We start from the raw sequence: 25,236 nt of genomic DNA, 5'->3' as shown, positions 1-25,236 counted from the left end.
ATACCTGCTCTACTGAGCATCCACTCTGTACTGGTCCTCGGAGATGCTGACAGGTGGTGCCCAGTCCTTGCACATTCTCTACAAAGTAACCTTACTATTTTTCAAATGAAGTAATTGTGAATCTGAGATTTTATGTGGCTTGTCCAAGACTAAATGAATATTAACTATGTATAGAAGATCTCACTGGATATATGAGCTGCCTTTGTTTTAAAGGTAGTATCATTTCACACGGAAGAGACAGTGATCATGTGAAATGCTCTATTACTACTGAGGAAGGCTATGGGCCTTGTTCTCTATCTTCAAATATTTAAATGCACTCATAAAATACAAAATAAACCAAATGCCACCAAGTCAATTCTGACTCATAGTGATCCTACACAGGGTCACCAAATCTTTGTGAATCTTCACAGAAGCAAATTGTCTCCCTCAGAGCCCTTAGTTCATTTGAACTGATGACTTTATAGTTAGCAGTCCAATGCTCATGTGGCAATTGAAACACCTCATTGCCATCAAGTTAGTTCTGACTCATGGCAAAACTATAGGACTGAGGAGAACTGCCCCTGGGGATTTGTGAGACTATAACCCTTTATAGGAGTAGAAAGCCTTCTCCTTTCTGCAGAGAACAGGTGGCTTTGAATGACCTTGAAGTTAGCAACCCAACCATAACCCACTGTATCATCAGGGCTCCTTAAAATAAAAAATGAGACAAATCCATAAAGTAGATCTTTTCTTTTTGGGAAAACAATATTTTTATCGATTTTCGATGAGAAAGCAAAACTAAAATTTCCACCACTTACTCTCTACTCTGTATACTTTCACATATTTGCCAAGTTAATTAGAGGGATGAGGATTTATTTCTTTCATAATTTCATCATGGACTTGATGAATGGGACAATTAGAAATGGAGTGTCCGTCATTATTTGCTTTGACCAAATCCATCCTAAAAAGCTACTGACTGGTTTTCCCAGATAAATATCAAGATTCTGAACGTGAACACATATTACCTGTAGAGACACAAGAAATAAGAGCCTCACAAGACCATAGAGCTGGAGGACAATTACTTTCATATTCATCCATTCACAAACGTACATAACATGCCCACTCTGGGCAGTACTGTGCTGGCCTCTAAATGGAAACCAGACGGTCTCAAGTCATAGCCCCATGTCTCTCAGACTTCCCTGTCTATTGTGGGCAAAAGACAAAATAAACCACGGGCTTAGAGAAAAAATGTGGAAGAAAAGTAAGCCTAGACTTGGGTACAGCTACGCACCCTTCCATGGCTTAAGGCATGAGAGGAAGCTACTGAGCTCTATTGGGAATTTCCCTAAACATTCAATGAACAGTGTGTTACAAAACGGAAACATCAATCTGAACAAAGCACAGAAGTCACGGTCTACGAGTGCATTTTTGGTGGAGATACAAGAATGTACACAAGTGACTTCTATACCATTTATTGAAACTCATGATGAAGGCATATGCCAGTTGTCATTGATAACATTTCATCAACACTCAATAACTCACATGGAAAAAAATCCCCTTTCGGTCAAATATAAAATGGTTCATGAATAGAACACATTTATTTCCTCTTGGGAAGAGAGAGAAGGTCCGACTACCCCCTTTTACTTGCTTGAACCCAACTCTTTGGCTGTAAATGAGGAAACACAGACAGAGTTTAAGATTCTGGGGATGGAAACTGGCGTTTATTATAAGACCAAAGGACCATTGTTTGTGTCACTGCTAAACCCCAAAAAGAGAATCTCTTCGAAACTGACTAAGCTTGTCTACTTCTTTGGGGACTGTTCAAGGAGGTTAATTTTGTTTTTGTTCTACTGGTACACGAGTTCCCATGGAGTCCATCCCAATTCATAGACACCCTGGAGTCCTAAGGAGAACTGCTCCCATGGGATTTCGGACACTGAAATCTTGATAAAACCTGACGGGCACATCTTTATCGCACCAAGCAGCTGGTGGGTCCAGACCACGGGCCTTTGCAATAACAGCCAAGCTCTGAACTCCTGCCTCGTGAACATTGATCCTTGAAACAATGGAGGACTTAAGCTTTCAGCAGCATGTTAGTGTTTCATTCCTTATTAAATACAAAAGCAAAACAAAATCCAAGAAAATTCATTGAGAGCTGCAGTTTATAATCTCAAGACAGAGCGGAGACATTTTTATCAGCAACATCCTGATATATAAGTGTATCCTGAAATATGCTTCTATCTAAGGGGGTGTTGGCCTTTAAGTTTTCCATTCACTGTTGTTGTTTTCAGAGAAACCTCTAATGATCGAGCATGTTTTCATAGGCGGCTGTGCTGCTTCTGTGCACATTGTCCCTGAGTGGATCATCCTTAATCTCTGAGCAGAGAATGGATGTCTCATGCTGGTGAGCAGTTACCTGGAGGCCTGATTAAATATTAGCCCTGACAGCTGCCATCGAGATTTCTATCCACCTTCTCCCAGCTCCAGGGTGGGGGATTTATGGGAGATGCATGCCGACTAAAAAGAAGGCTGTTTTGGAAAACATTGTGAAAAGATCAGAAGTCTAAGGGGCAGTATCACGAGGCATTCGTTTTGCAGCGTGCAAAGCCAGCTCAGAGCTTGGCTTACCATGGTACACAGGCACTTTCCAAGTAGAGGAGGAGGTGGTGTTTACCAAAAGACAACCTCACACGGCTTGTTGAAGAGGACCGGGAATTCAGACGAACTAGGTCACTATGGCCAATTTGAGAAAGACAGCTCTGGCAGAGCACAGATGTCATGTTTGAAAGAGAAGCTGATTATGCCGAGAGGTTAGTGTGCCTGAGAGCACAGTTTATTGATCTGCGAGCAGGACTGCTGGGGAACTAGCTATCCTTATCGATCTGTGAGTGGGATGCGGGAGAGCTCACTACAGAAAGGAATGCATTAATGCTCGCTAAAGCACCTGAGTGTATACAAGCAATGGGAAATGCAGAGCCAATATAGGCATGATTATATTCTCTAGTCTCTTCTATTCTCTCTCTAAAAATAACTAGTGAAAATCCCAACTGTTGAAATGGAATACCCAGTATCAAAAACATGCAGCACTAGGAAGCAAGCTTAGGTAATACATCTTTAAATTATTAAAAATATATACAAAAGACACAGGAATAATAAAGAAAAAGGATTTTTTTTAAAGTTTACACAGAACTGATTCAGTGGCAAACAAATTGTAAAACTCTCCGTAGGGTTTTCAACCAGCTCAGAAAATAAATGAAGGCCTTCATTTTCAGAAGTATGATCACTTTGATGACTATTTTCACTCTTTGATGGGAGAGAGATAAGGCTTTCTAATCACGTAAATGGTTACAGTTTCAGAAACCCACAGAGACGGTTCTATCCTGTCCTGGAGGGTCGCTAAGGATCAGAATTGACTCTATGAGAGTAAGAATGATATTCAAAGTATAAAAACAAACTCCTGGGCTGTAACTCCCTCATCTTTACCCGAATCTCTGACATGCTCCATGTAAGGCTGTGTTTCTATCAACGAACCTTACTCTGAGGGCATGACATTTAATAATGTAAAATGCTTGAGTTTCTTGCAGCTGAGTTTCCCTACAGGCCATAAGCATTTTTAGGCTTCTCATCATTAGTGATTAAAATTCATTTAGCAAGTCTGGGGATATTAAGTTTCCCAAAATAAATTTAAAATGCATGCTTCTGATCACACAACAGTAAAAGCTTAGAGGAGAAATTACTCTGATCCAGATAAACATAAACTGAGACATTTCATTCAAAGACTCAAGCAAGATAAGTTTTGATATGTATTTTTTTCTTTCTTCCTGATTCATTTTTTAATTTCATTTTAACCATCTGTCTTAGGCTGGGCTCACTAGTGAAGCTTATGTCTTTACATATACATATATATACATATGTGTACATACATATACAGCTACACATACAGATAAGTAGAGAGATTTATATTAAGAAATGATTCACATAGTTGTAGAAATAGACAAGTACAGCTCAGGTGGGCTCCCAAGCTGTGGTTCAGATATTAGGCTTGAGGCTTCTCCTGACTAGAGCACCTGCAGCGGCTGATGAACTCAAGATAGACCCCAGACTGGGGACGACAGAGATGCATGGATGCAAGGACAACAGGTTGTTACACTTTGGGCTGCAGAGGCAAATGAATGCAAGGTTGGCAGGTCAGATGGCAGGCTTATGATGACTCCAGAATTGACGGGCAATATGGTAGGTCATTGGCTCAAGTTCAAAAGTCATATGTAGAATCTAGACTCAACAAAAAGCAAACAAACTGTTCTAAAGTGTCTGCTTATATTGGAAGCAGGCCATATGCCCAAGGAAACTAGCTTTCAACCAATTGCATCAGTGCTGTGACAAGTGTAAAGGTGCTTCACACCCTGATCTTCTTATAACTGATTGGCTGTGAGTACATAGTCTTATGTCATAGCATTGGGAATTAGTAGGTGTGTGGTAGTTATATAATCTAGGGTCAATCTGAGGATTAAGAGTATAGGGGTGGAGTCTAGGCTTTCAATCAGGATATGGCCAATGAGATCGCTGCGTGGGCATGGCCTTTCTCTAAGGATTCTGGGAAATCCTGATTTTCCTCCATAGAGGTGGGAGACACTTTCTCTCTCAACCACTGCCTGGGAGACATTGAAGCTGACAAGACACATGGAACTACACTAGTGTCCTGAGAGGGGAAGCCGCATGGACTTACCCTGATGCAGCCAGACCTCTGAACCTGGAGAAGCAATGTAGAGACACCTTCCAGTGCTGAGATGCTTGCAACACCACTAGATCCAAAGACTTTCTACCCACTGGCCTGTGATCATCCTACATTCGGCATTATTGCAGGTGTTTTGTGAGTCTGAAGAGGACTGCATAGATTGGTATCGGACATATGGGCTAATATTGGATTTATGGACTTGATCTGGACTGGGCTGGGATGTTTTCTCAATGTTCAATTGCTCTTGTGTATATATCTCTTTTTCAGACACATATTTGTGTTCATGGATTTGTTTCTCTAGTCTACACAGACAAACTGTCAAGCTATTGAGACCCAAGTTGACATAAAATATTAACTATTGCACACTCTATAAGCTTGTTTGTCAAGCATTATTGTATTGCATTGTACTACATTCATCTTTAACATATTGTACCAAAGAAAAACCAACTTGTTGACATTAAGTCAGTTCTGAGTTGTAATGATCCTATAGGACAGAGTAGAGTTGCTCCTGTGGGTTTCTGAGGCTGTCAATCGTTATAAGAGCAGAGAGCCTCTCTTTCTCCCAGGAAGTGGCTGATGTGTTCAAACTGCTGGCTGATCAGGTGGTTAGAAGCCCAACTCATAACCCACTACACTACTAGGGCTTCTTTGACTTACTAGAAGTGACCATAAATACTTTTTATCACTTCCCAGTGTGGGAATCATTTTACCCTAATATGCTTGGCCTGACTGAACTTGACTAATTTGGGTCTGAATCAAAGATCCACTGTTTTGTTTGTCTTCTTTGGGCTAAACTTTCATTTGTTCTCTTGTCTGCCTTCTTAAGAATGGCATCTGTGATTAGGAGATGGACAGACTTCTCATAGAACTTTACCCTCAGTAAACAATAATGGAGGCAATATGTGGTTTGTATAGAAATAGTCACCAAGAGTACTTGATTAGCATGACTTGGCCGAAGGGTATGTAGATATTTCAGAGGATCATTTCCTGGGTTGGTTACAAGAAATCTGTTGAGGGTAGATTAATGAACCCTGAAACATTTTAACTTGCTATTCTCTTGTGACTGTACCTTATTTCTTACCCCAGGTTTGTGGTCATGTGTTCCATTCCCTTCTCAACTTGTCCCCAGAATGCTGGAGCACTTACTTTCACTTTATGGACTCTGTTTCCCCAATTTGAGCAGTACCCATTCCTCAGTAAAGTCCTTTGTTTCACTCATAATAGAGTACTGGACACCAGCAAGGACCTTAGAGTATCTTTATTCCTCCCACCATTTGGTGATGTCATTGTTACATATCTTAATTATACATTTCTTTTAAATCCCACAAGTTATTATAGGTGATTATTTTGAGAGTTGAGATTAATCTATTCTTATGGGTTTATTCTTTTAGATGCTCTTCAGATTATTAAAATTTTCTCTCTGAAACCAGATGGCAAGACCCTTACCTCTTACGCAAGGTCTTCACACTATTTCTCCCACTGTGTCTTCACCATCCTCTCTCATCGGTACCCTCAACCATGTAAGTTCCCCGCAGTTCAAACACATTGAGTTATCAATCCTAGTGTCTATGCAGTTGTCATTCATTTTCCTTCCCAACACCAACTCTGTCTTTTAGTTTTCTTAATCACATTCTGTCTTCAAAATTAGCTCAACTGTCCCCTCCTCAAAGATCCAATCGCCCCATTTCCTCATAGGGTCTGGATTGCTTTTTAATATAGGTGATTAGACTCCTATAATTATAAAACTCAATTTAAACCTTCTTGATCCATGTTACAAAAAGTTGTATTGTCCTAACACTTTAAGAACTTAAGTTAACTGTGCCAAGAGACTTTATAAAAATAATCTTGCAACCTGTGAGGTATTTATTTTTTACTGAACCCCTTCGTCTAAATTTTCAGAAATCAGTGATCTTTAAAATACACAACTTTGAATGTACCACTAGAGGGAGCTATATGTCATTGGACATAGTAATTTAATGAGCTGATGTCAACATTGTAGAAAATATAAACATCCATAGAACCTAAGTTTATTAAGTGAGAAAATCAGGAAGAGTTGCAGTAAGAGTAACCCTTTTTTTTTTTTTTAATTTACCCAGCTGACATTTATAAACCGTTCCACCCAACAACAGTGAAATGCACATTCTTTACAGGTGCACATAGAACATTTACCAAGATAAACCATGGCCACCAGATAAACCAACTGCCATTCAGCTGATCTTGACTATAATGACCGTATATAGCGTTCTAAGGCTGACAATCTTTCTAGGAGTAAGATACCTTCATCTTTCTTCTGCAGTGAGGCTGTTGGTTTTATCTGCCAGCCTTGCAGTTGGCAGTCCAATGCTTGTTTGAGAATGCCACCAGAGCTAAACAGAAAAGTAACGAATCAGCAAGATGTAAAATAAGTAAATTACAAAAATTCTCAAATAATCCTCAAAAAATTTCATATGGCTTTGATCATAATTAAATTCAATCAATAACGGAAAATTCCTGAAGACTCTTTAACTATTTGGAAACTAAATAACAACCTTGAAAAAATTCACAGGTCAAAGGAGAATTCAAAATGGACACTTAAATGTATTTTAAATGGAAGGAAAATGAAAATATCCCATGTCAGAATTTGTAGGATATCAATACAGCAATACACAGTGAGGAAACGATGAAACTAAATGTCTACATTAAAAAAAGTGTAAATGTCTGAAATCAGTGACCTCAGATTCCACCTAACAACAAGAAAAAGAAAATAGATTGTTCTAGGAGGAAAAGACCCCAAATTCAAATATATTTTCCAGAGACCCTTTTATTAAGGCTTGAACAGGACGAAGACAAGACAGTGACAAATCATCTCGCCTCTGCATGAGGCCAAGAGAATGTCCAAAGAACGGATGGTCATGTGGCTAATTAGAAAAGGTGAGAGTGAGGGAGGAGTCACAACATCAGGCTCAGTGATAGATCCATCGATCACTGTAGCAACCAGGATTATGAAGCAGGAACAGGCCTGTGGCTATGCCAATTGTAGATTAGAACATTGTACAGGATTAATTCTAGGATTTAGTGGGAGGTATGATTTATGACCATGTGGCCCTGGGATCCCATGACTGCTTCTCATTTCAAATGCACCCACCCAAGGTCAAGGCTTTTGACATTGTCAGTTTAAGGTCAGCATGAACTCAATGGAGGCTGAATTTATATCAAGACCCAAAACTGATTTAGGGCTCCCATTATAAACTGTCAGCAAACCAAGTCCTTATAATTTAAACTGGAATACAAAATTGATCCTAAATCTAAAGCTGGTTCTTGGGCCATATCAATAATATTGATGTCTATAGACTGCTTATAAGCTCTGGTGGCACAGTGGTTTACATGTTAGACTGCTAACTCAAAGGTCAGTAGTCTGAATCCACCAGTTAATCCGTAGGAGAAAAAAGGTTTTCTACAACTGTAATGAGTTACAGTCTCAGAAACTTAGGGGTGTAGTTTTACTGCTATGAATCAGTGAGTTCTTTTGTTTATGGTTGAGTTTTGTTTTTAGTGTAGACTGATCAGAAGATCAGAGAGAAAAGGCCAAATGCATGGTAATAAGAGCTGTGGCAGTTACATAATCTGTCAACTTGCAAAGAGGTGGAGTCTAGTCTGTCAATCAGATCATAGCCAATGAGACCTCTCTGTGGGTATGGCCTTCTCCTGAGGATTCTGGGAACTCCTATCTTCCTCCCTGTATGTGGGCCACACACTCTCTGCTTCGTATTCCTGATGACAAGACACATGGAGCTACACTAGAGCCCTGGAGCTGGAGGAGCCACGTGGAGAACCATGCCAGTGCTGACATGTTTACATCGCCCCTGGATCCCCAACACCTTCTACCCACTGGCCTGTGATCTTCCTGCATTCAGTGTCATTGCGTGTGTTTTATGAGTCTGAAGAGGAATTTATAGATTGGTATCGGACATAGAGGCTATATTAGATTTATGGACTTGATCTGAACTGGGCTGGCATGTTTTCTCAATATTCAATTGCTATTGTATATAAAGCTCTTTCTTATAGACAACCCAGCGAACACAAGAGCAATGACATTTGTACAGATTTGACAGCACTGCTCCTAAGTTAGTAGTCTGGCTTTCCTAACTTGTGTATTTAGAGATGGATTATTTTGCTGATGACTGATTTTTTACATTCTGTAGACAGGGCTCAAGGCTCTCTTTTTGTTTTTTTTCCAGAGTAGTTTTCTACTTCACTGTATTCTAATTATTTCCAGAAGCGTGACTGCTCCCCAAGACAAATATTTTCTCTGTACAGGTGCTGAACAAATACTTAAAAATGTATAGTAGTATACACTGAATGAAGGGAAGCACAGAATGAAGTCAGAGTGAACACTAATTCCCTCCCTCGGTATTTCCCTGAGGGCACACACTGGTCAACCCTCTGTAAGCAAATAACAGAAAGTAGCAGCTGGATCTCTGTTTTGCCAACGATTTTTAATCGCTTTTTTCTTGATAGGTAGTGAGACTGAGCATTCTTGGGTGGCACAAATTGTCTGAGCTTGGCTGGGGACCAGAAGATTGGCTGGTGGTTCAAATCTCACCCCCAAAGTGCCACGGAAGAAAAGTCCTGGCAATCTTATTTGCTATAAATCATCAGCAAGCAAACCCTATGGAGCAGTTCCACACTGTAGCACATGAGGGGTGGGCATGAGTGAGAGGTGACTCAATGGCATAAAACATCAGTGAGACTGATCATCATCTCATATCTACCAGTCATCTGCAGATCCCCTTTGAGGGTCTGCAGTTGTATATTTCCATTACATTAGTTTTTACATTAGTTTTGCTTCAAACATTTAATAATGTATAATCAGGAATTTTAACCTTTTGAGTTTTATAAACCCTCTACAAATACTCTTTCCAAGCTAGCTTTTATTTACCTAGTTTATTTTTATATTTTGCTACCGTTTGCCATGTTTTTTACTCTTACATATTTTCATTTACATTTTATGTAGTCAAATGTGTGTGTTTGATTTTTTTTTCCTTTATGGCTTCCAAGTGTCTTGTTTTACAAAAACAACAACAACAAAACTAGTCAAAATAGGATATACAAAATTGGCTAAATCTCACATTTTATTAACTTGTGCAATAGACTTAAATTCCTCATCAACAGCAATTGATTTCTGTGTGGGGTGACACAAGATCTTTGTTTTCTTCCTAAATAAATGCTGCTTACACTACTTCTTTGTTCCATAAACTTGCTCCTGCAGACTTGAAGCACTCACTTGTTAAAGACTGTCTTTCCGTACAAAATGTAAAATACATTTTTTTATTTTTCCTTCAAACAAAAACTATGTTTATTCCAGAACCAAAACCATCCTGTTAAGTTTACCATTAATTTTCACTAAGTGTTAAGACATTCCCTCATGATTTTTAATACATTTTATTGCTTATTTTATATTTTCTGGGGGTAGAATATCATCAGCAAACATGTTTTCCTTCTTTTCCCATATATATTACTTTTTCCTTATGATCTTATTGCATTTCCTGAAATGATCTTTACTGTTAACATATAGACTTTATTGGGAGATATTACTATTTTATTCCTGCGCTGAATGGAAATGGCTTTATCCTTTACTACTTAGTGTAATATTTACTTTTGGTTTTGGAAAATCGTCTTTATTACAATTTAATACTTTCCTTTTGTTTTTTTTTAATTAAAAAATTGAATTCACTAAAAGACACTGAGAAAAACATAACTACTTTAAATATACTTACCCCCTAAAATTAATGGCAGATATTTGACATTATGTTCTTATTTTTATCAGATTTTTCATTTAGAATATCTACTGAATTTTATCAGTCTTTGTAATCATTGATTTATCTAATTAAGCATTTTCCTCCTTTAATTTGTGAACATATTATGTGAACATAATAATGATACATGTTTTGATGTTGACTTAATTTTATATCCTTGAGATAAACCTATTTGGTCCTGGTGAATTCATCTTAGTTTACTGGTGGATCTAATTTAGTAGTGTCTGACTTGGTTAAAACGTTGGGCAACTAACAAAGGCCCTTGTCTCAGGCTCTGGGGGAGAACAATACGGCCGTTGGCTTCCACTAAGATTACCGCTTTGGAAATTCTATGGGGCAAATTCTGCTTGTTCCTTTAGGGGCAATAGGAATTGAAACTGAAGAGACAGGAATGGCATGGATGTTATATTTTATCGATTTTATACTAGTTTTAATTTAGTTTACATTACTATGATATATAACAATTTGACTTGCTTGTCTGAAATAGTTTAAATGCTATGAGGGATATTGTCTTTCCAAGTTAGGTGTAACTCAACAACAAAACTAGCATTACCAGCCTCAGAAAATGGAAGAGTCTTGAATTAACCTTTTAAAACTCTTTCTTGATCACCAATCTCTTTGGGTCAGTTTCAGTATGCATGAATATGTGTGTGTATATATTTATTTTACTAGAATGCCCATCCATTTTCTCTAAATCTTCAAATTATTTGTCTTTTAGTATTTTAAAGACACACAAAGTTGCACAAAATGATCCCATTTAAACTTGAAAGATGCTTCGAAGACTATGGTTATGCATTCCCAAACCTACTAGTGAATTATTTTGCTTTCTGTTTCTGTCTCTGTTTCTTTACACTCCTTAACATGGGTGGCCATGATTATATGAATTTTATTTTGACTTCAAAGTACTAGCTTTTGGTTTTATTTATCTTATCACGACTTCTTGCTTATTTGGAATTTAAGTCTGTAACAATTACCTGTCAGTTGATAACAGGGCTTCAAATCAAAAACTAGCTTCTAGGCCTAAAATGTTGATGTGTCATTATAAAAGAAAAGGCTTAACTCTCACAGAAGAATTAACTGTTTGTTAAAGATCTTCTGTGTACATGGAGCATAGCAATGCTAAATATTCCTTAGTCTTCTTTCTTAGAAAGTTGAAATATCCCCAAATTGGAAAGTAAATAAGTGAAAGGGCAAAAGTAGGCCAACACAGATGACACATTAATAAAATTAATCAGTAAATGATGATGACCAGAGTGCTCCTTAGACTCAAGGATGGAGAGACTTCGCCTTATACACTTTGGACATGTTGTCAGGAGAGACAATACCTGGGGGACTTCATGCTCAGTAATACAGGGGCAGGGGAAAAGAGGAAGGCCCTCAGAGATGGACGGACAGAGCGGCTGCACCAATTGACCCAAGTATAGGAACACGTGTTCATGTTGCATTTTGTCATATAGAGTCCCTATGTGTTGACCGGACTTGATGGCACGGAACAACAATTGTGTTTGTATGTTTCAGCTCTGTTCTGCAAGCAGGTGGTGTGAGTTTCTGGTACCATTTTGTAGTTTCCCAGGGTACACCTTGATTCTCTTACACAACAGAAGTTGAAATTGAGGAAAATTGTGTCTCTTGTCTTTACAAAACGTTCTGCTTTCTTTTGTAAGCTCAGCATTATTTGTTTAAGACTTTTTTTCTATACAACAATTCTGTTTACATTAAAGTTATAACAACTATAGAAGTAGATTGAAAAAATACTGCACAGAGATTGAGTCAATTCTTAGTTCTTAGAAACAATGACTATCGTCTTCCATGGCAAAAGAGTGAATATCATATTATTTGGGGGTGGGTTAAAAAGAGTCTTTGTAAATGTGATTAAGTTAAAGGTGATTAAGTTCTTGAAATGGGAGGAGACCATCCTGGATTATCCAGATTTCCCCGAGTGTGTTAACAAGCATCCCGAGGAGATAAAGGCAGCGGAAATTACTCACATCAACACATCCAGAGGAGATGAAGTCAATTAAGGTCAACAGAAAGACAGAGAGTGATGGGGCTGTAAGTCACAGGACGTTAAAAAAGTCTTGCAGCCACTTTGAAGTTGGACAAGACAAGAAATGGATTCTCCCCTAGTGCTTCTTGACTCTTAGATTACTTTTATTGAGAATGTTTGTGTTTCAGAACTGCTTTCAGCCTTCAGGTTTGTGATCATGTTACAGCAGCACTAGAAATTTAATGCAAACACTTTCTATCTTAAATCTAACCTTTTTTTCCTAATATGTCCAGAGAAACTTTTGAGTCTTAGTCATATTTTATTTTTAGGGCAAACATTAAAATCCTGCTTCAGTACACAAAGATTTCCATTAAATCATCATTTTTCAGCAAGACAAAGTAAGGCCATAGGAAATATTAAAACTGATAAGACTCAGAATCTCAACCCTGCTCTACTGCACATTGATTGTCAAGCAGCGAAAGCAGATATCAATTAAACCCATCAATAGACGAGCAGACACTTAGAATTCCACTAATATTAGTCATTGTTAGGTTTACATTTCTTCATTATTATCCATAAGCTAAGATGATGCTCTTTTAAAACAATACATCAAATCCTCGTGAGATACAATTTTATTTAGCCTCTAATTTTTATTCATTTATGAAGTTGAAAGCAGATATATGTAATTTTGTGAATCACATTCCGCTGTAAACATGCCAAAAATTATCTTATTTCACTACTAATAAGTGTTGTTAGGTGTCATTCACTTGGCTCTGACTCCCAGCGACCCCATGAACAACAGAGCCACCCCTGCCCTCTACTGTGCCTTTATCACACTTGCTCTTCCGTTGGAGCCTATTGTGGCAACCACTGTGTCCAGCCAGCTCCTGGAGGGCATTCCTCTTTTGCTCCCCCTCTACTTTACCAAGCATGAAGCCCTTCTCAAGGGACTGGCGTCTCTGGACAACACGTCCAAAGTGGATGAGATGAAGTCTTGCCACCTTTGCATCTAAGGAGCATTCTGGCTGTGAATCTTCCAAGACAGATTTGTGTGTTCTTTTAGCAGTCCATGTTATTCTCAATATTCTTAGCCAATACCAGAATTCAAATGCATCAATTCCTCGTCTGTCTTAGTCAATGTCCAACGCTAACATGCATGTAAGGCAATCGAAAATACCATGGCTAAGGCGCACCTCAGTCCTCAAAGAAACCTCTTTGTTTTTCAACACTTTAAAGATGTCTGTGCAGCAGATTCACCAAATTCAGTGTGTCATTTGATCGCTTGGCTGCTGCTTCCACGAGCATTGATTGTGGATCCAAGCTAGACAAAACCCTTAAATACATCACTTTTTCCTTTACTTTTCATGATGTTACCCATTAGTCCAGTGTGAGGATTTTGGTATTTGCATTGAGTTGACATCCACACTGAAGGCTGCAATCCTTGATCTTCATTGGTAAGGGTCCCCCGCCCCCCACCCTCCCTTGCAGCAAGCAAGATTGTGTCATCTGCGTATCACAAGTTGTTAATTAGCTTTCCTCCAATCCAGATGCATGTTCTTTTCCATGTCATCCAGCTTCTTTGATTGTTTGCTTCACATACAGATTGAATACGTATGGTGAGCAGACATGAACCGAGTCCCACCTTTTATTTCCTTGGGAGGATGCTCTGCTAAGACAAACCCACACCTGGGTCAAAGCCATTTCTCTGCGCATATGAGCCATCTCAGATACTGAAAGAAACCCCAGGGCCAGTAGGATAAAGGCACTTTTGAGACGTCTTTCTGATGATGTAGCGGAGGACGAGACCAGAAACACCAGAGATGCTGTCACCGTCTATAGGAGCGCAAAGGAGCGTGGCTGAGACCAGAGGCTGAGGCAGAGAAACTGAGACACAGGACCTGTGAGACAGAGCAATCGGCAAGCTTTCTGGCCCACAGAGGCAGAAGCCAAAGGACCACGTGGCTGAGAGGCTGAGAACCAGAGTCTTGGCTGCTGGTTGAGAAGTGTTTCTGTTGACCAAGGGCTAGATCCTGTTTACTGACCCTGTCCTGTTAACTCCTCTAATAATCACCATCACCACCACCACTGTTAACTGTGAGTTGGGTGGCCATTATGATGCATCGTCTAACCCGGCGAGAAGCAGAGTGCTGTGGGAGGAATGATGGGGGTCAGGACAGGGTAAATAAGGATGGAGGGTGAAGACACGTCTGACCCCTGCCTCTTGGCAATGGGGAACCCAGAGGAGGTCAGACCTAGCCCCCCTGCATGTCCTGGTTCCTGCAGAGGTCAAGAGTCTGCCAATATAACCCTTTCATAGTGCTTCTCAAAGCTTGAATATTTTCTTTAGGTTTTTTAACTTGAGAAATGTCAGGCGCGTCCTTCCCTTTCGTTTCCGAACTCCTTTGCACATTTTGTTACATTAGTTTTACCTTCTCTTCTTGAGCTGTCCTTTGAAATCTTCTGTTTAGTTCTTATGTCTCACCGAGTCTCCCGTTTGCTTTTGCTCTCTAAGACCAAGAGCAAGTTTGAGGCTCTTCTGATAGAATTTTCATGTCTTATTTATTTCTTGTCCTTTAAAAAACCTTTTGCTTTCTTCACGTATGATGCCCTTCATGTCACCTCAGAACTCATATGGTCTTTTCTTATGTCTCACCGAGTCTCCCGTTTGCTTTTGCTCTCTAAGACCAAGAGCAAGTTTGAGGCTCTTCTGATAGAATTTTCATGTCTTATTTATTTCTTGTCCTTTAAAAAACCTTTTGCTTTCTTCACGTATGATGCCCTTCATGTCACCTCAGAACTCATATGGTCTTGAGTCATTAAGCGTATGTTCTTGCTTTGGGCTCTAAATTCAGGTGGGAAATACACAAGGTTGTACTTTGGTTCTCATGGACTTGTTGTAGTGTTCTTTGGCTTCCACTTGAACTTGCATACATGCGAGACATGTTCTGTTCTGCAGTGGGGTTGAGAGCCTATGGGTTCGCCTAGCTTTTTGAGCTAGCTGTCACATCTTCCCAATGACTCATTCCTCACCACAGTCAGGAAGAATGAATATTTCTAGTTCTAAATTCCCAGAGGAAAGTAAGGCAAAAGAGAAGTGTGTGGTTTGTTCACATTTAGCATGACACATGAACAGCATATGCAGTGACACAAAGCCATAGACTGCATTTTAATTGCTCAGCTAACCCCCCCAGAAAGAGTCACCATCTGTTGAAAATATGAAGATTAAAAGATATAAAACCTGAGAGAAAATGAAAAGCATATAAAATATTGTAATGCATAGATATAAATCTTGTAAATTTTCCACAGTAAAAGGGAATGTATCTACAAATAAGAAAAAATAAAATAAAAGAACACCACCAATTAAAATAGAGTGTCAAGGAGCTTTCCTATGGGACTAGAATGTTCAATGAAATGGTGTTTTAATTCTCCAAAGAGTGTGTCCTTTCTCACAAGGAAAGCCTGGTTATCTAAGGCCAAGAAATGTCCTCCTCTCAAAGAAAACCAGCAATGCATTCACTGAAAAACAGGTCGTTTTATAACTGAAATGAGTTGTGATCAAATTAGCTAAGTGTACATGACATTTGGCCATTTTCATAGAGCCATGCATTTCATCTCTGGAAATGTCAAAAGTTTTGCCATAGATCAATTGTTAATTTAATATATATTTTTAGAATCTCATTTTCCCAGTAAAAATTGTCAATGCTAAAGATGAATTTCTGTCCCGGGTACTTCTAGGTTCATGACATAGTTGTCAAAGTGTTTACAGTCTACTAGTAAAATAGAGATTTATGTATTGAGTGTACCTCAATCTTATTTATGTTCCATGAAATCATACATATGGGGGCCCTGCAAAAATTCTGGAAAAATGAAGTTAAAAGATGAGCCCCCAATAAAATGATTGTTTTTTGAAAATGAAGTTAAAAGATAATCATTTTCCCCATAAACCTCTGGAAGCCCCCTGGTACAATACATATCCCCTTAGGATTCGTGAAATGTTAGTTGAATTCTTTTATAGCCACAATTTTCATTGAGTAAATACTTGTTAATGGTAATAACAGAATCTAATATTCCTTGTTCAATCTAAAAGACAGTTAATGTTAGTACCTGTAATCTTCATAACATTCCTGTGAGGTCAGTACTATAATCAGCTTCATTTCACATGTGAAGAAATGAAAGCATCAACAGTTATCTATTGCTGTGTTCTAAGGTGATCCCCATCGTAGCTTATCCATAGCAACCTTATCAGACAGACAGAACTGCCACGCAGGGTTTCCAAGCCGATAGTCTTCATGGGAGACATGAGCAGACTGTTACATCTTGCTCTACAGACTGGTTGATTGGTTTGAATTGCTGACCTTTCAGAATTCGCTCTCACACCGTACCACCCCCAGCCCTGCCCATTGCTGTAGTAGGTTCCAATTCCTGGAGTCCCTAGAGAGGGTTTCCAAGGCCGTATATCTGTAAGGGAGCAGACAGCCTCAAAACTCTCCTGAGGATGGGTTAGCAGTCCAAAACTTACCTGCCAACACCACCAGGCTCCATATATGTAATGACCGTGGTTCTTCAGGGCTGCACTCACAGCGACCCTAGGAACTACAGAACCCAACTCTTCCTGGCCCCATGCCATCCCCACAATGATGACGATACATCAGTATTGCATCTACTATGTAAAATCCACCCCGAGGGTTGTTCTCTTGTTAGCTGATCCTCTATTTTATGGAACATGGTAACTTTTCCAGGGATGGGCCTGTCCTGGTAACATGCCCCAAGTATGCGACATGAAGTCTTGCCATCCTCACTTTTAAGGAGAGCTCTGGCTTGGACCATAGCTAGTGAGTATGAAAAGTGCAATTCACACCATGGCGGTCTGCTGTCTGTAGCAGCATACGTCACCACTATGTCAAACCGATTGAAACAGTTCTAATACAATTTTAAGAAAAACAATATTTATTCAAATACCCCATGCAGTGGAACTTTTTAGTTAAATTTTACCATTAATATAGTTTTTAAAAATCATTTTTATTGGTGGCTCTTGCAGCTCTTATAACATTCCATGCATCAATTGTAGGTACATATGTTGCTGTCATTTTTTCCCTAAACATTTACTTTGTATTTGAGCCCTTGGTATCAGCTCCTCTTCCCCCCTCCCACCTTGTAGCCCCTTGATAAATTATAAACTATTATTATTTTCATATCTCACACCAACCGCTGTCTCCCTTCACCCACATTTCTGTTGTTTGTCCTTGGTTGAGGGCGGGAGGAGGGGGTGGGGGTTGTATTGATCATTGCAATTGGTTCCCACTTCTTTCCTCCCCTCTTCCCCCCCACCTTCCCCCTCCCCTCCTGGTATTGCTACTCCCATTTATGTTCCTGAGGGGTTTATCTGACCTGGATTCCATGTGTCATGAGCTTTTATCTGTACCGGTGTACATGCTCTAGTCTAGCCAGAACTGAAGGGCACGACTGGGGTCATGATAGTGGGGGTGCGGGGTGGGGGTGGGGTGAGGAAGCCTTAAAGAACTAGAGGAATATTGTGTGTTTCATCGGTGCTATACTGCGTCCTGGTTGACTCATCTCTTCCTTGTGACCCTTCTATGGGTTACTATTAATATTTTTAACAGCAACTGAGTTGTGACATTATAGATAGATAATTTTTTAAAGCAATAATTATGAAAGGTCTTCCCAGGGGCCAGACACTGCTTCACATCTTAAGAATCTGAAAAATTTTCAAGTATGCCCCAGTCCTCCAAAATCTGAGTTGCAGGAGGCTGGTGAGTATAAAGATTACCACTGTGTGGCGCAGTGCTATGGTGTGACTTGAGACACAGGGGACCGGGCTGCTGATGCAGGAGAGACAAGAAGAGGGAGTTGAGTCAGTGATGTGTGGTTGGACATTGTGGTGGGCAGGTATTTATCTGCCCAAAATGCTTCTTCTCCAGAATTTGGGAATACGTTACCTTACATGGCAAATGGGACAAATGGGACGAAGCTCAGGATTTTGAGATGGGGAGATTCTCCTAAGTTATCTAGTGGTCTCCCAACATTGATGGGGTTAGTTATAAAGAAAAGAGAGAGAAGGAGATTTGAAGGTAGACAGAGAAGTTGGATCGCTCGCACTGAAGAGAGAGAAGGCCCCAAGTCAAAGAGGGCAGCCTCTCGCAGCTAGACAAGGGAATACAGCGCTCTCCTAGCGCCTCTGGAAAGAACAAATCCCTGTGAGAGCTTGATTGTGACCCTTTACGTGAGATAGGGGTCAAACAGAAGATTTTCTTTTAAAAAACAAACCCTTAAGCAACAACAAAACCCCACAATTGCTATTGGCAGAATGGAGCCCTGGTAGTGTGGTCAGGGACAACTTGGGCTGTCAGCCCCACCCTCCAGGGCTGTGGTTCAAACTGCAGCTGTTTCTCTAGAGAGAGATGAGGTGTCTGCTCCGGGGAGGGTCTTCTCAGAAACCCACGGGAGCCGTTCTGTAGGCCTCAGAATCACTGAGTGATTGGGAAGAATAAAGGGAACATGTTAATTGATGTAAGCAACATGCACCTAAACAGTTGTCCCCGTCGTCCGCTTTGCACAATGATGTTCACTCCCAGAGATCTTCAGGGCCACCAGAGCCCTGGTGGCTGTGATACAGGGCCAGCAGTTGGAAGCCACTAGCAGCCCCGAAAAAGACTGGGTTTCTACTCCCATCAAGAGCACAGTCTCAGAAACCCAGGGGGAGTCACGCTGCGGCAGCATTAGCTCCATGGCACTGAGCTGGTGTTTTCCAGAGTTACCCGGAAATGTTTAAGCTTGAAATTTTGCATAAACTGTAGCTAACCATTCGGCCTGCGTCCATCAGTAAAGGTGACCCCGCGGGCGGCAGAGGGCGCTCTATCAGGTCCAGTGGCTGCTCTTTTAGAAGGAGCCTCAGCACCAACTCAGTCTCAGCATGTGGGTTCGTGGCCCAGGGTGGTTGATGTTTGTACCCTCAGTGATTTTTATACTTTTGAATCACGCAGACACCAAAGTCAGCATGTTTTGTGTAGACATCATTGGCCCTCCTAAAATAGGTATAATACGTTTCTTTAAAAGAACATTAAACCAACACTTTTAAAAAGGCAGCCTCACCCATGACAGCATCAACGACATCACAATTAAAGTGTGAATTTTATTTTATTACACATTTGTAATAAGTACTGGACTATTAAACTTCTTGTTAGCTATTTACCATTTGATATTATCTTACCACCTCATTTTTGAGAATAGTGACGTGGAGAAGGGCTAAGCAGTAAGCATATGATTTTCCAGAAATGAGATCAAATGATTTGCAAAAGGGTAGGAAAACAAGATTAAGTAAAGAAAGAAAAAAGGCAAACAAAAACCTTCAACTTTGGTTCTCTTACATGCAACATCGATTTGATGTTTAAATGTAATCTTGACTTGAAGAAGAAGGAGAGAATTGGCCAAGGTCGTTTTTTGACATCTAATATTTTGAGTGTATCAGTTTCCAAAGTTTGCTCAAAATTACTAAAAAATTATTTGAAAAGCAGATTTTTATAACTTTCTAAAAGCTATTAGACTGCCGGCCAGTTCCAAAAAGGATCCTTTCCCTTATTTGTTTTTATTTTTTGTTTTTCAGTTCTATTGACATATAATTGACATGTTATATGATCCAATAGTTCAATCACATCAAGAAAAATTGTACAATTCTCATCATAATTAGCTTTAGACCTTTTTCTTTATTCTAGTATCATTGTTATTAGTTCCCTAGTTCCCTCCAATTTCCTCTGTCATGCTCCCATGGAATCATTAATCCAGTTCCTGCCTCTATAGATTCTTATCCTGGATTTCATATGCCGAAAAGCATTTAAAAACCAAACCCAATAATGATAACAAAGTAAAACCTCAATAGAAAAGAAAGCAATAATATTAAACAGTAGAAAAATTTTAGATGTATTATAAGGGAGCTCAAATGATAGGATATTAAATTTTAACTAAAATGCATCTACAGCCATCCACTTTCCTGCATTCTGCATGATAGCAAGGCTTTTCACATCTCTGGTCCATGGTCAGAGGGGACTCACCAGGAGCTTAATGCGTGTGTATTTCCTCTTCGCTTGTTTCCAAAAACTGAAACAGCTATAAAATGAGTCAAAAGGGAGATAAAATAACAAGATATGACATTTGACCTAACTGTGTCTTCCATAGTCGACTTGACAATGCTATCTTTTCTGATAACAAGACTTTTCACATCACTCAACTATGAGCAGAGGGAATTCCCTGGAGGATGACTTCATGTGTGGACCATACAGTGTATTTGGGGCTTCCACTGGCATCCACAGCCTTCTGCAAATCAGGTGTTCACAATGTAAACTCTGATACTATTCCCTCTTTTAGATTTGGATTATATTATTTATAATCCTTGGATCACACACCCTTTATTTTTCTAGACAAAATCTAAGTCTCCACTGTCTTTTGGATTATATTTTCCAGACAAGATTCCAAGATTTTTGTTGCTTTGTTTCGTTTCACTGTTCTATTAGTGTATGAACAACAGGAGCAGCTTTAAGACATCGTCCACTTTACTTAAAACCTGAATAAGTTAATATATCTCAAAATATTCCATCAAGTCACCATTTTCTCAATTTTATATCATATAGTTTAATCATCATTTTAGATATAACAATTGAAATTTAAAATGAAATGTTTTCATTTCACAATTTCTCCTTTTATTCTAAATTTATTCCACTAGTGTTTACTGAATATCTACAAGATTAGTTAATTGAGCCAAATATCCCTTTACCAAACTACTGTAGTGTAACTAACCAATACATAATGCATCAAAATTTCATTATTTTCTGTCTGTGTTATTTTGCTATAAGGGATAGTTCAAATAAATTGAGCTTCAATTTACTGTTGTAGAGAATGTTTTAAAAATTGCAAAGCTTCAGTCTCCTAACCAAGATTTAATCTACTTTAAGTTTAGTCAACTGTGTAGGAAATTTTCCAAGCAACAAAAAATCCACTATTTTAAAGGAAACATTTGAATAGAAACATGGAACTAATTAATCACTAAAAATTTACCTCAGTGTATTAGCCCAATTACTATTTATTTTTCAGTTTTATACCTAGGTCTATATAAATTAAATTCTTAGAACTAAAATTTAAGATACTTAAATTTGGCTTAAACAATTTTATCCTAATTATGCATACACACATATTTTATGTGTGCTGCATTATACACATACATCAAAATATAACTTATGAGACTTGGTAGAAAAAAGACAAGGCTCTCTACTCCCATAAAAAGCTAGTCTTGAAAACACATAGGGGCAGTTCTACTCTGTCCTGTAGGGTTGCTATGGATCTGGATCCACTCAATGGCAGTGGGTTTGGCTTGGTTTAAAGCAAGGAGATGCTCTTCAGATTCTCAGCTTTCATGGATATATCCCCATATGTTTGAAGGCGCCCTGGCGATACTGTCCAGTAAGTGTTGGACAGCTAACTGAAAGAGGGGCAGTCCAAACCCACCAGGTATTCCTGAGAAGAAAGATGGAGCTACATACTCTTATAAATACTCATAGCCTCTAAAATTCTGTATAAGATCACTGAGTTGGAATCTAGCCAAGGGCAGCAGTTCTCCATGTCTTTGAGCCTGGGCTGCAGGGGTTAAATGCTTTGCTGCTAACCTGAGCTTCACAGGTTGAGCAGACCTGAACGACCTATCTAGAAGCACAGACCTTTTTGTTACCTGGCAATGCTTAACCTGGGTACTTCTCTGTCAATACTAAAGCCCTGAGACACTATGGGGCAGTTCTTTGTCCTATGGGATCATAAGAGTTGGCATCAACAGATTGACAAGTTTATTTTAGAGGTTCTTGTATATTTTAATAGGAAGTTTCTTAAAAATTATAAAAGACAAAGGGTTTTATGAGTCTTAAAATAGATGTAATACTTTAATAAGTATATATATATATATATATATATATATATTCATTTTAAATATATATTCAACATATACCGAGTGAGTCCTCATGGGATCGTGGGTTATGCATTGGACTACTAATGCATACAAAGTCAGTGGTTCATGCCTACCAGCCTCTCCTTGACAGCAAGATGAGGCTTTCTGCTCCTGTAAAGAGGACCCACAAGAGGCAGTTCTACCCCGTCCTGTTGGGTCCTTATGTGTTGGAATCAATTTGATGGCAATGAGTTGGAGTTTGGTTAGCATATATCAAAGTGCCTTTAATTTCACATATGAAATGATACACTTCCAGGCTTTTCATTGGTGGGTCTACAAAGGCAGTCAGCAAACAGCCAAGTCTAAATTGTAGTAAAGCCAATTCACTGGAAGTGACCCTTTCTGGTACTTGAATATTCTGTCTTAATTGTTACACAGTTGAACCCCAGTACTCAATTGCATCAGTACTAGACATAATCGGATTTTGATGTAAAATGTCGAGAAAAATTTTCATCAGAGCTCGAACAAAGCACTGGAATCCAACCTGACGCAAATGATTTTTGTGAAGAAAATCAGTTTGTGTTTCGGTCACTCAGCGTTAGTTGGCGTTGTTAGTACGTGCTGTTTAAACATTTTGCAGCTATGGTCCAAGTGTTTGCTCTACTTAGTTTTAGTGGCTTTTTGTACTGTTTTTAGATTAAAAACATGGGTCCTAAGAAAGTGTTTTTTTGAAAAATATCATCATGACAAAGAACTGGCTAACCATGTTATTGATATTGTTGATGATAATTTAGTAAACCCTTTTAGGAAACAGTTAAGGAAATGCCAACAGCAGACCACATTAGACAGATTTTTTTTTTTTAAGAGAAAGCCAGCCAGGTCCCAGTGAAAAAAGGCAAAGAAGGAAAAAAAACAACAACAAAAAACCTCCTGCAAAGCAAAGCAGCTACCAGTTGATTTGAGGGGAGGGAAGGGGATTCCCCTTCCAAGCAAGGACTCTCTCTCCATCCCTCCTCTCCACTTCCGTGTCCACAGATCCAGATCCTCATCAGGCTCAAGGTGTGGGCCAGACTGTAGTTGTTAAAAACTTTTAAAATGTTGTGTTTCTTATTTAAATTATATTATTTAACTCTGAACTTATTTACTTTGAAATTTCTGTGTAATGTTTTCTATAAAAAGGCAAGCTTAGGTTAAAAACTTGGTGGTCAAGAACAAATTAATCCATGTTCAGTTATTCCTTATGGGAAAAATTGATTCAGAACTTGACTGCATTGCATCTCAACGCTCCTTCTGCAACAGATAAGCATAGAGGTCCGGGGTTCTATTATACTTTTTATAATAAGAACAAAAATGTGTTATTCACATAGATTCTCAGAATGATAATTTATTATTTTTTTCACTGTTGTTAGTATCCTCTTGTTGCTTTGCCATCTTTTTCAAATGAAGATTTTCATGACATTTAAAATTTTAACATTAGTCATGTGTTGGATAGAACAGCTATTTAAAAATTTTAGTCAAGTGAACTGTAAATAAGAAATGGATTTTGAACTCTAAGGCCAACTAAAATCACAATTCACTTTTGGTAGATGAACTTTATTTCACTTATTTAAAGGATTAAGAAAATAGTGATTACAATAATTTATGGTCTGAACAAAGGAAAGAAAATATAAAATACAGAAAAAAATTTACATGAAGCAGATAATATAAAATTGCCTACTTAAACATTTGGATGAACATCAGAAATATGACAAAACAGCTCTTGTCCTCCTATATATTTAAAAATCTCTGATGAATAGAGTAATTTATAATCAATGGAGAAAATTAGGACCTGAACCACAATGATCTTACCAAACTACTGTCATTTTAGTATATTCATAACTAAAAAATCAGACACATTCTTATCCATATATACATACATAAATATGAAATATATACACTATATAACTTTCCTTATTTCTCATACTTAGCATCACAATATGTACAGTATAAACCAATGGTTCTCCACCTTCCTAATGCTGTGACCCGTTAATACAGTTCCTCATGTTGTGTTGGTGACCCCTAACCATAAACTTATTTTCATTGCTACTTCATAACTATAACGTTGCTACTGTTATGAATCATAATGTAAATATCTGATATGCAGGATGTATTTTCATTGTTACAAATTGAACATAATTAAAGCACAGTGACTCATCACAAAAACAATATCTAGTTGTATATTGTTAAATACTTATTTCTAGTGACAAATAAATGAAATGTCTGGAAGCATGGTGTAGCATGGGTCAGTCTTCACGCCGGGTACTCATATGTGGGCGTATCTACCTGTGGGCAGACCCACCTGGAGACGGAGAGAGGAGCGGTGTCTCTTTTCCTAAGACCATCGGAAATAGGTGCTTTCCGATGATCTTAGGTAACTCCTATGAAATGATCGTTCGACCCCCAAAAGGGGTCGCGACCCACAGGTTGAGAACCCTGGTATAAACACTGGCTTTAACATTTTATCATCATTATTTTAGTTGTCATTACATGTTTTACTAACATAATTGAAATGTTTATAAATATGAGGAGACTTTTAAAATTTGTGGAAAAATGAAATAAAAAGATAAAACCAAAAATATATAAACTTAATTTCTCAAGCACATCCCATCAAGCACAAGACACTTTTGTAAGGGACAGTCCCGTCATTTAGGCTAATCAAAAAGAACGGAGAGGCCTGCGGACTTGACCACGTCTGTGGAGTTCTTCATATGTTATTGACTAAGGAAAATAGGCTTCCCTTTAATTTTGTTAAGATGAG

At 38.7% G+C, this 25,236-nt stretch overlaps 1 protein-coding gene across 1 annotated transcript in view; it reads left to right on the top strand.

Annotated features, from left to right (window-relative positions):
• Positions 1 to 6,217: 6,217 nt before the first annotated feature.
• Positions 6,218 to 25,236, top strand: part of OXR1 (oxidation resistance 1) — a 620,623-nt gene continuing 601,604 nt past the window's right edge. The window contains exon 1 of the mRNA XM_045287193.1: positions 6,218 to 6,234. Coding sequence (XP_045143128.1) covers positions 6,233 to 6,234 — 2 coding nt within the window. The 5' untranslated portion in view covers positions 6,218 to 6,232. The remainder of the gene's footprint in view (positions 6,235 to 25,236) is intronic.

Source organism: Echinops telfairi, unplaced genomic scaffold (assembly GCF_000313985.2).
Source record: "Echinops telfairi isolate 266 unplaced genomic scaffold, ASM31398v2 ScPeMD7_1;HRSCAF=3_0, whole genome shotgun sequence".
NCBI classification, from domain to species: domain Eukaryota; kingdom Metazoa; phylum Chordata; class Mammalia; order Afrosoricida; family Tenrecidae; genus Echinops; species Echinops telfairi.
This window is presented reverse-complemented; position numbering and strand designations above follow the sequence as displayed.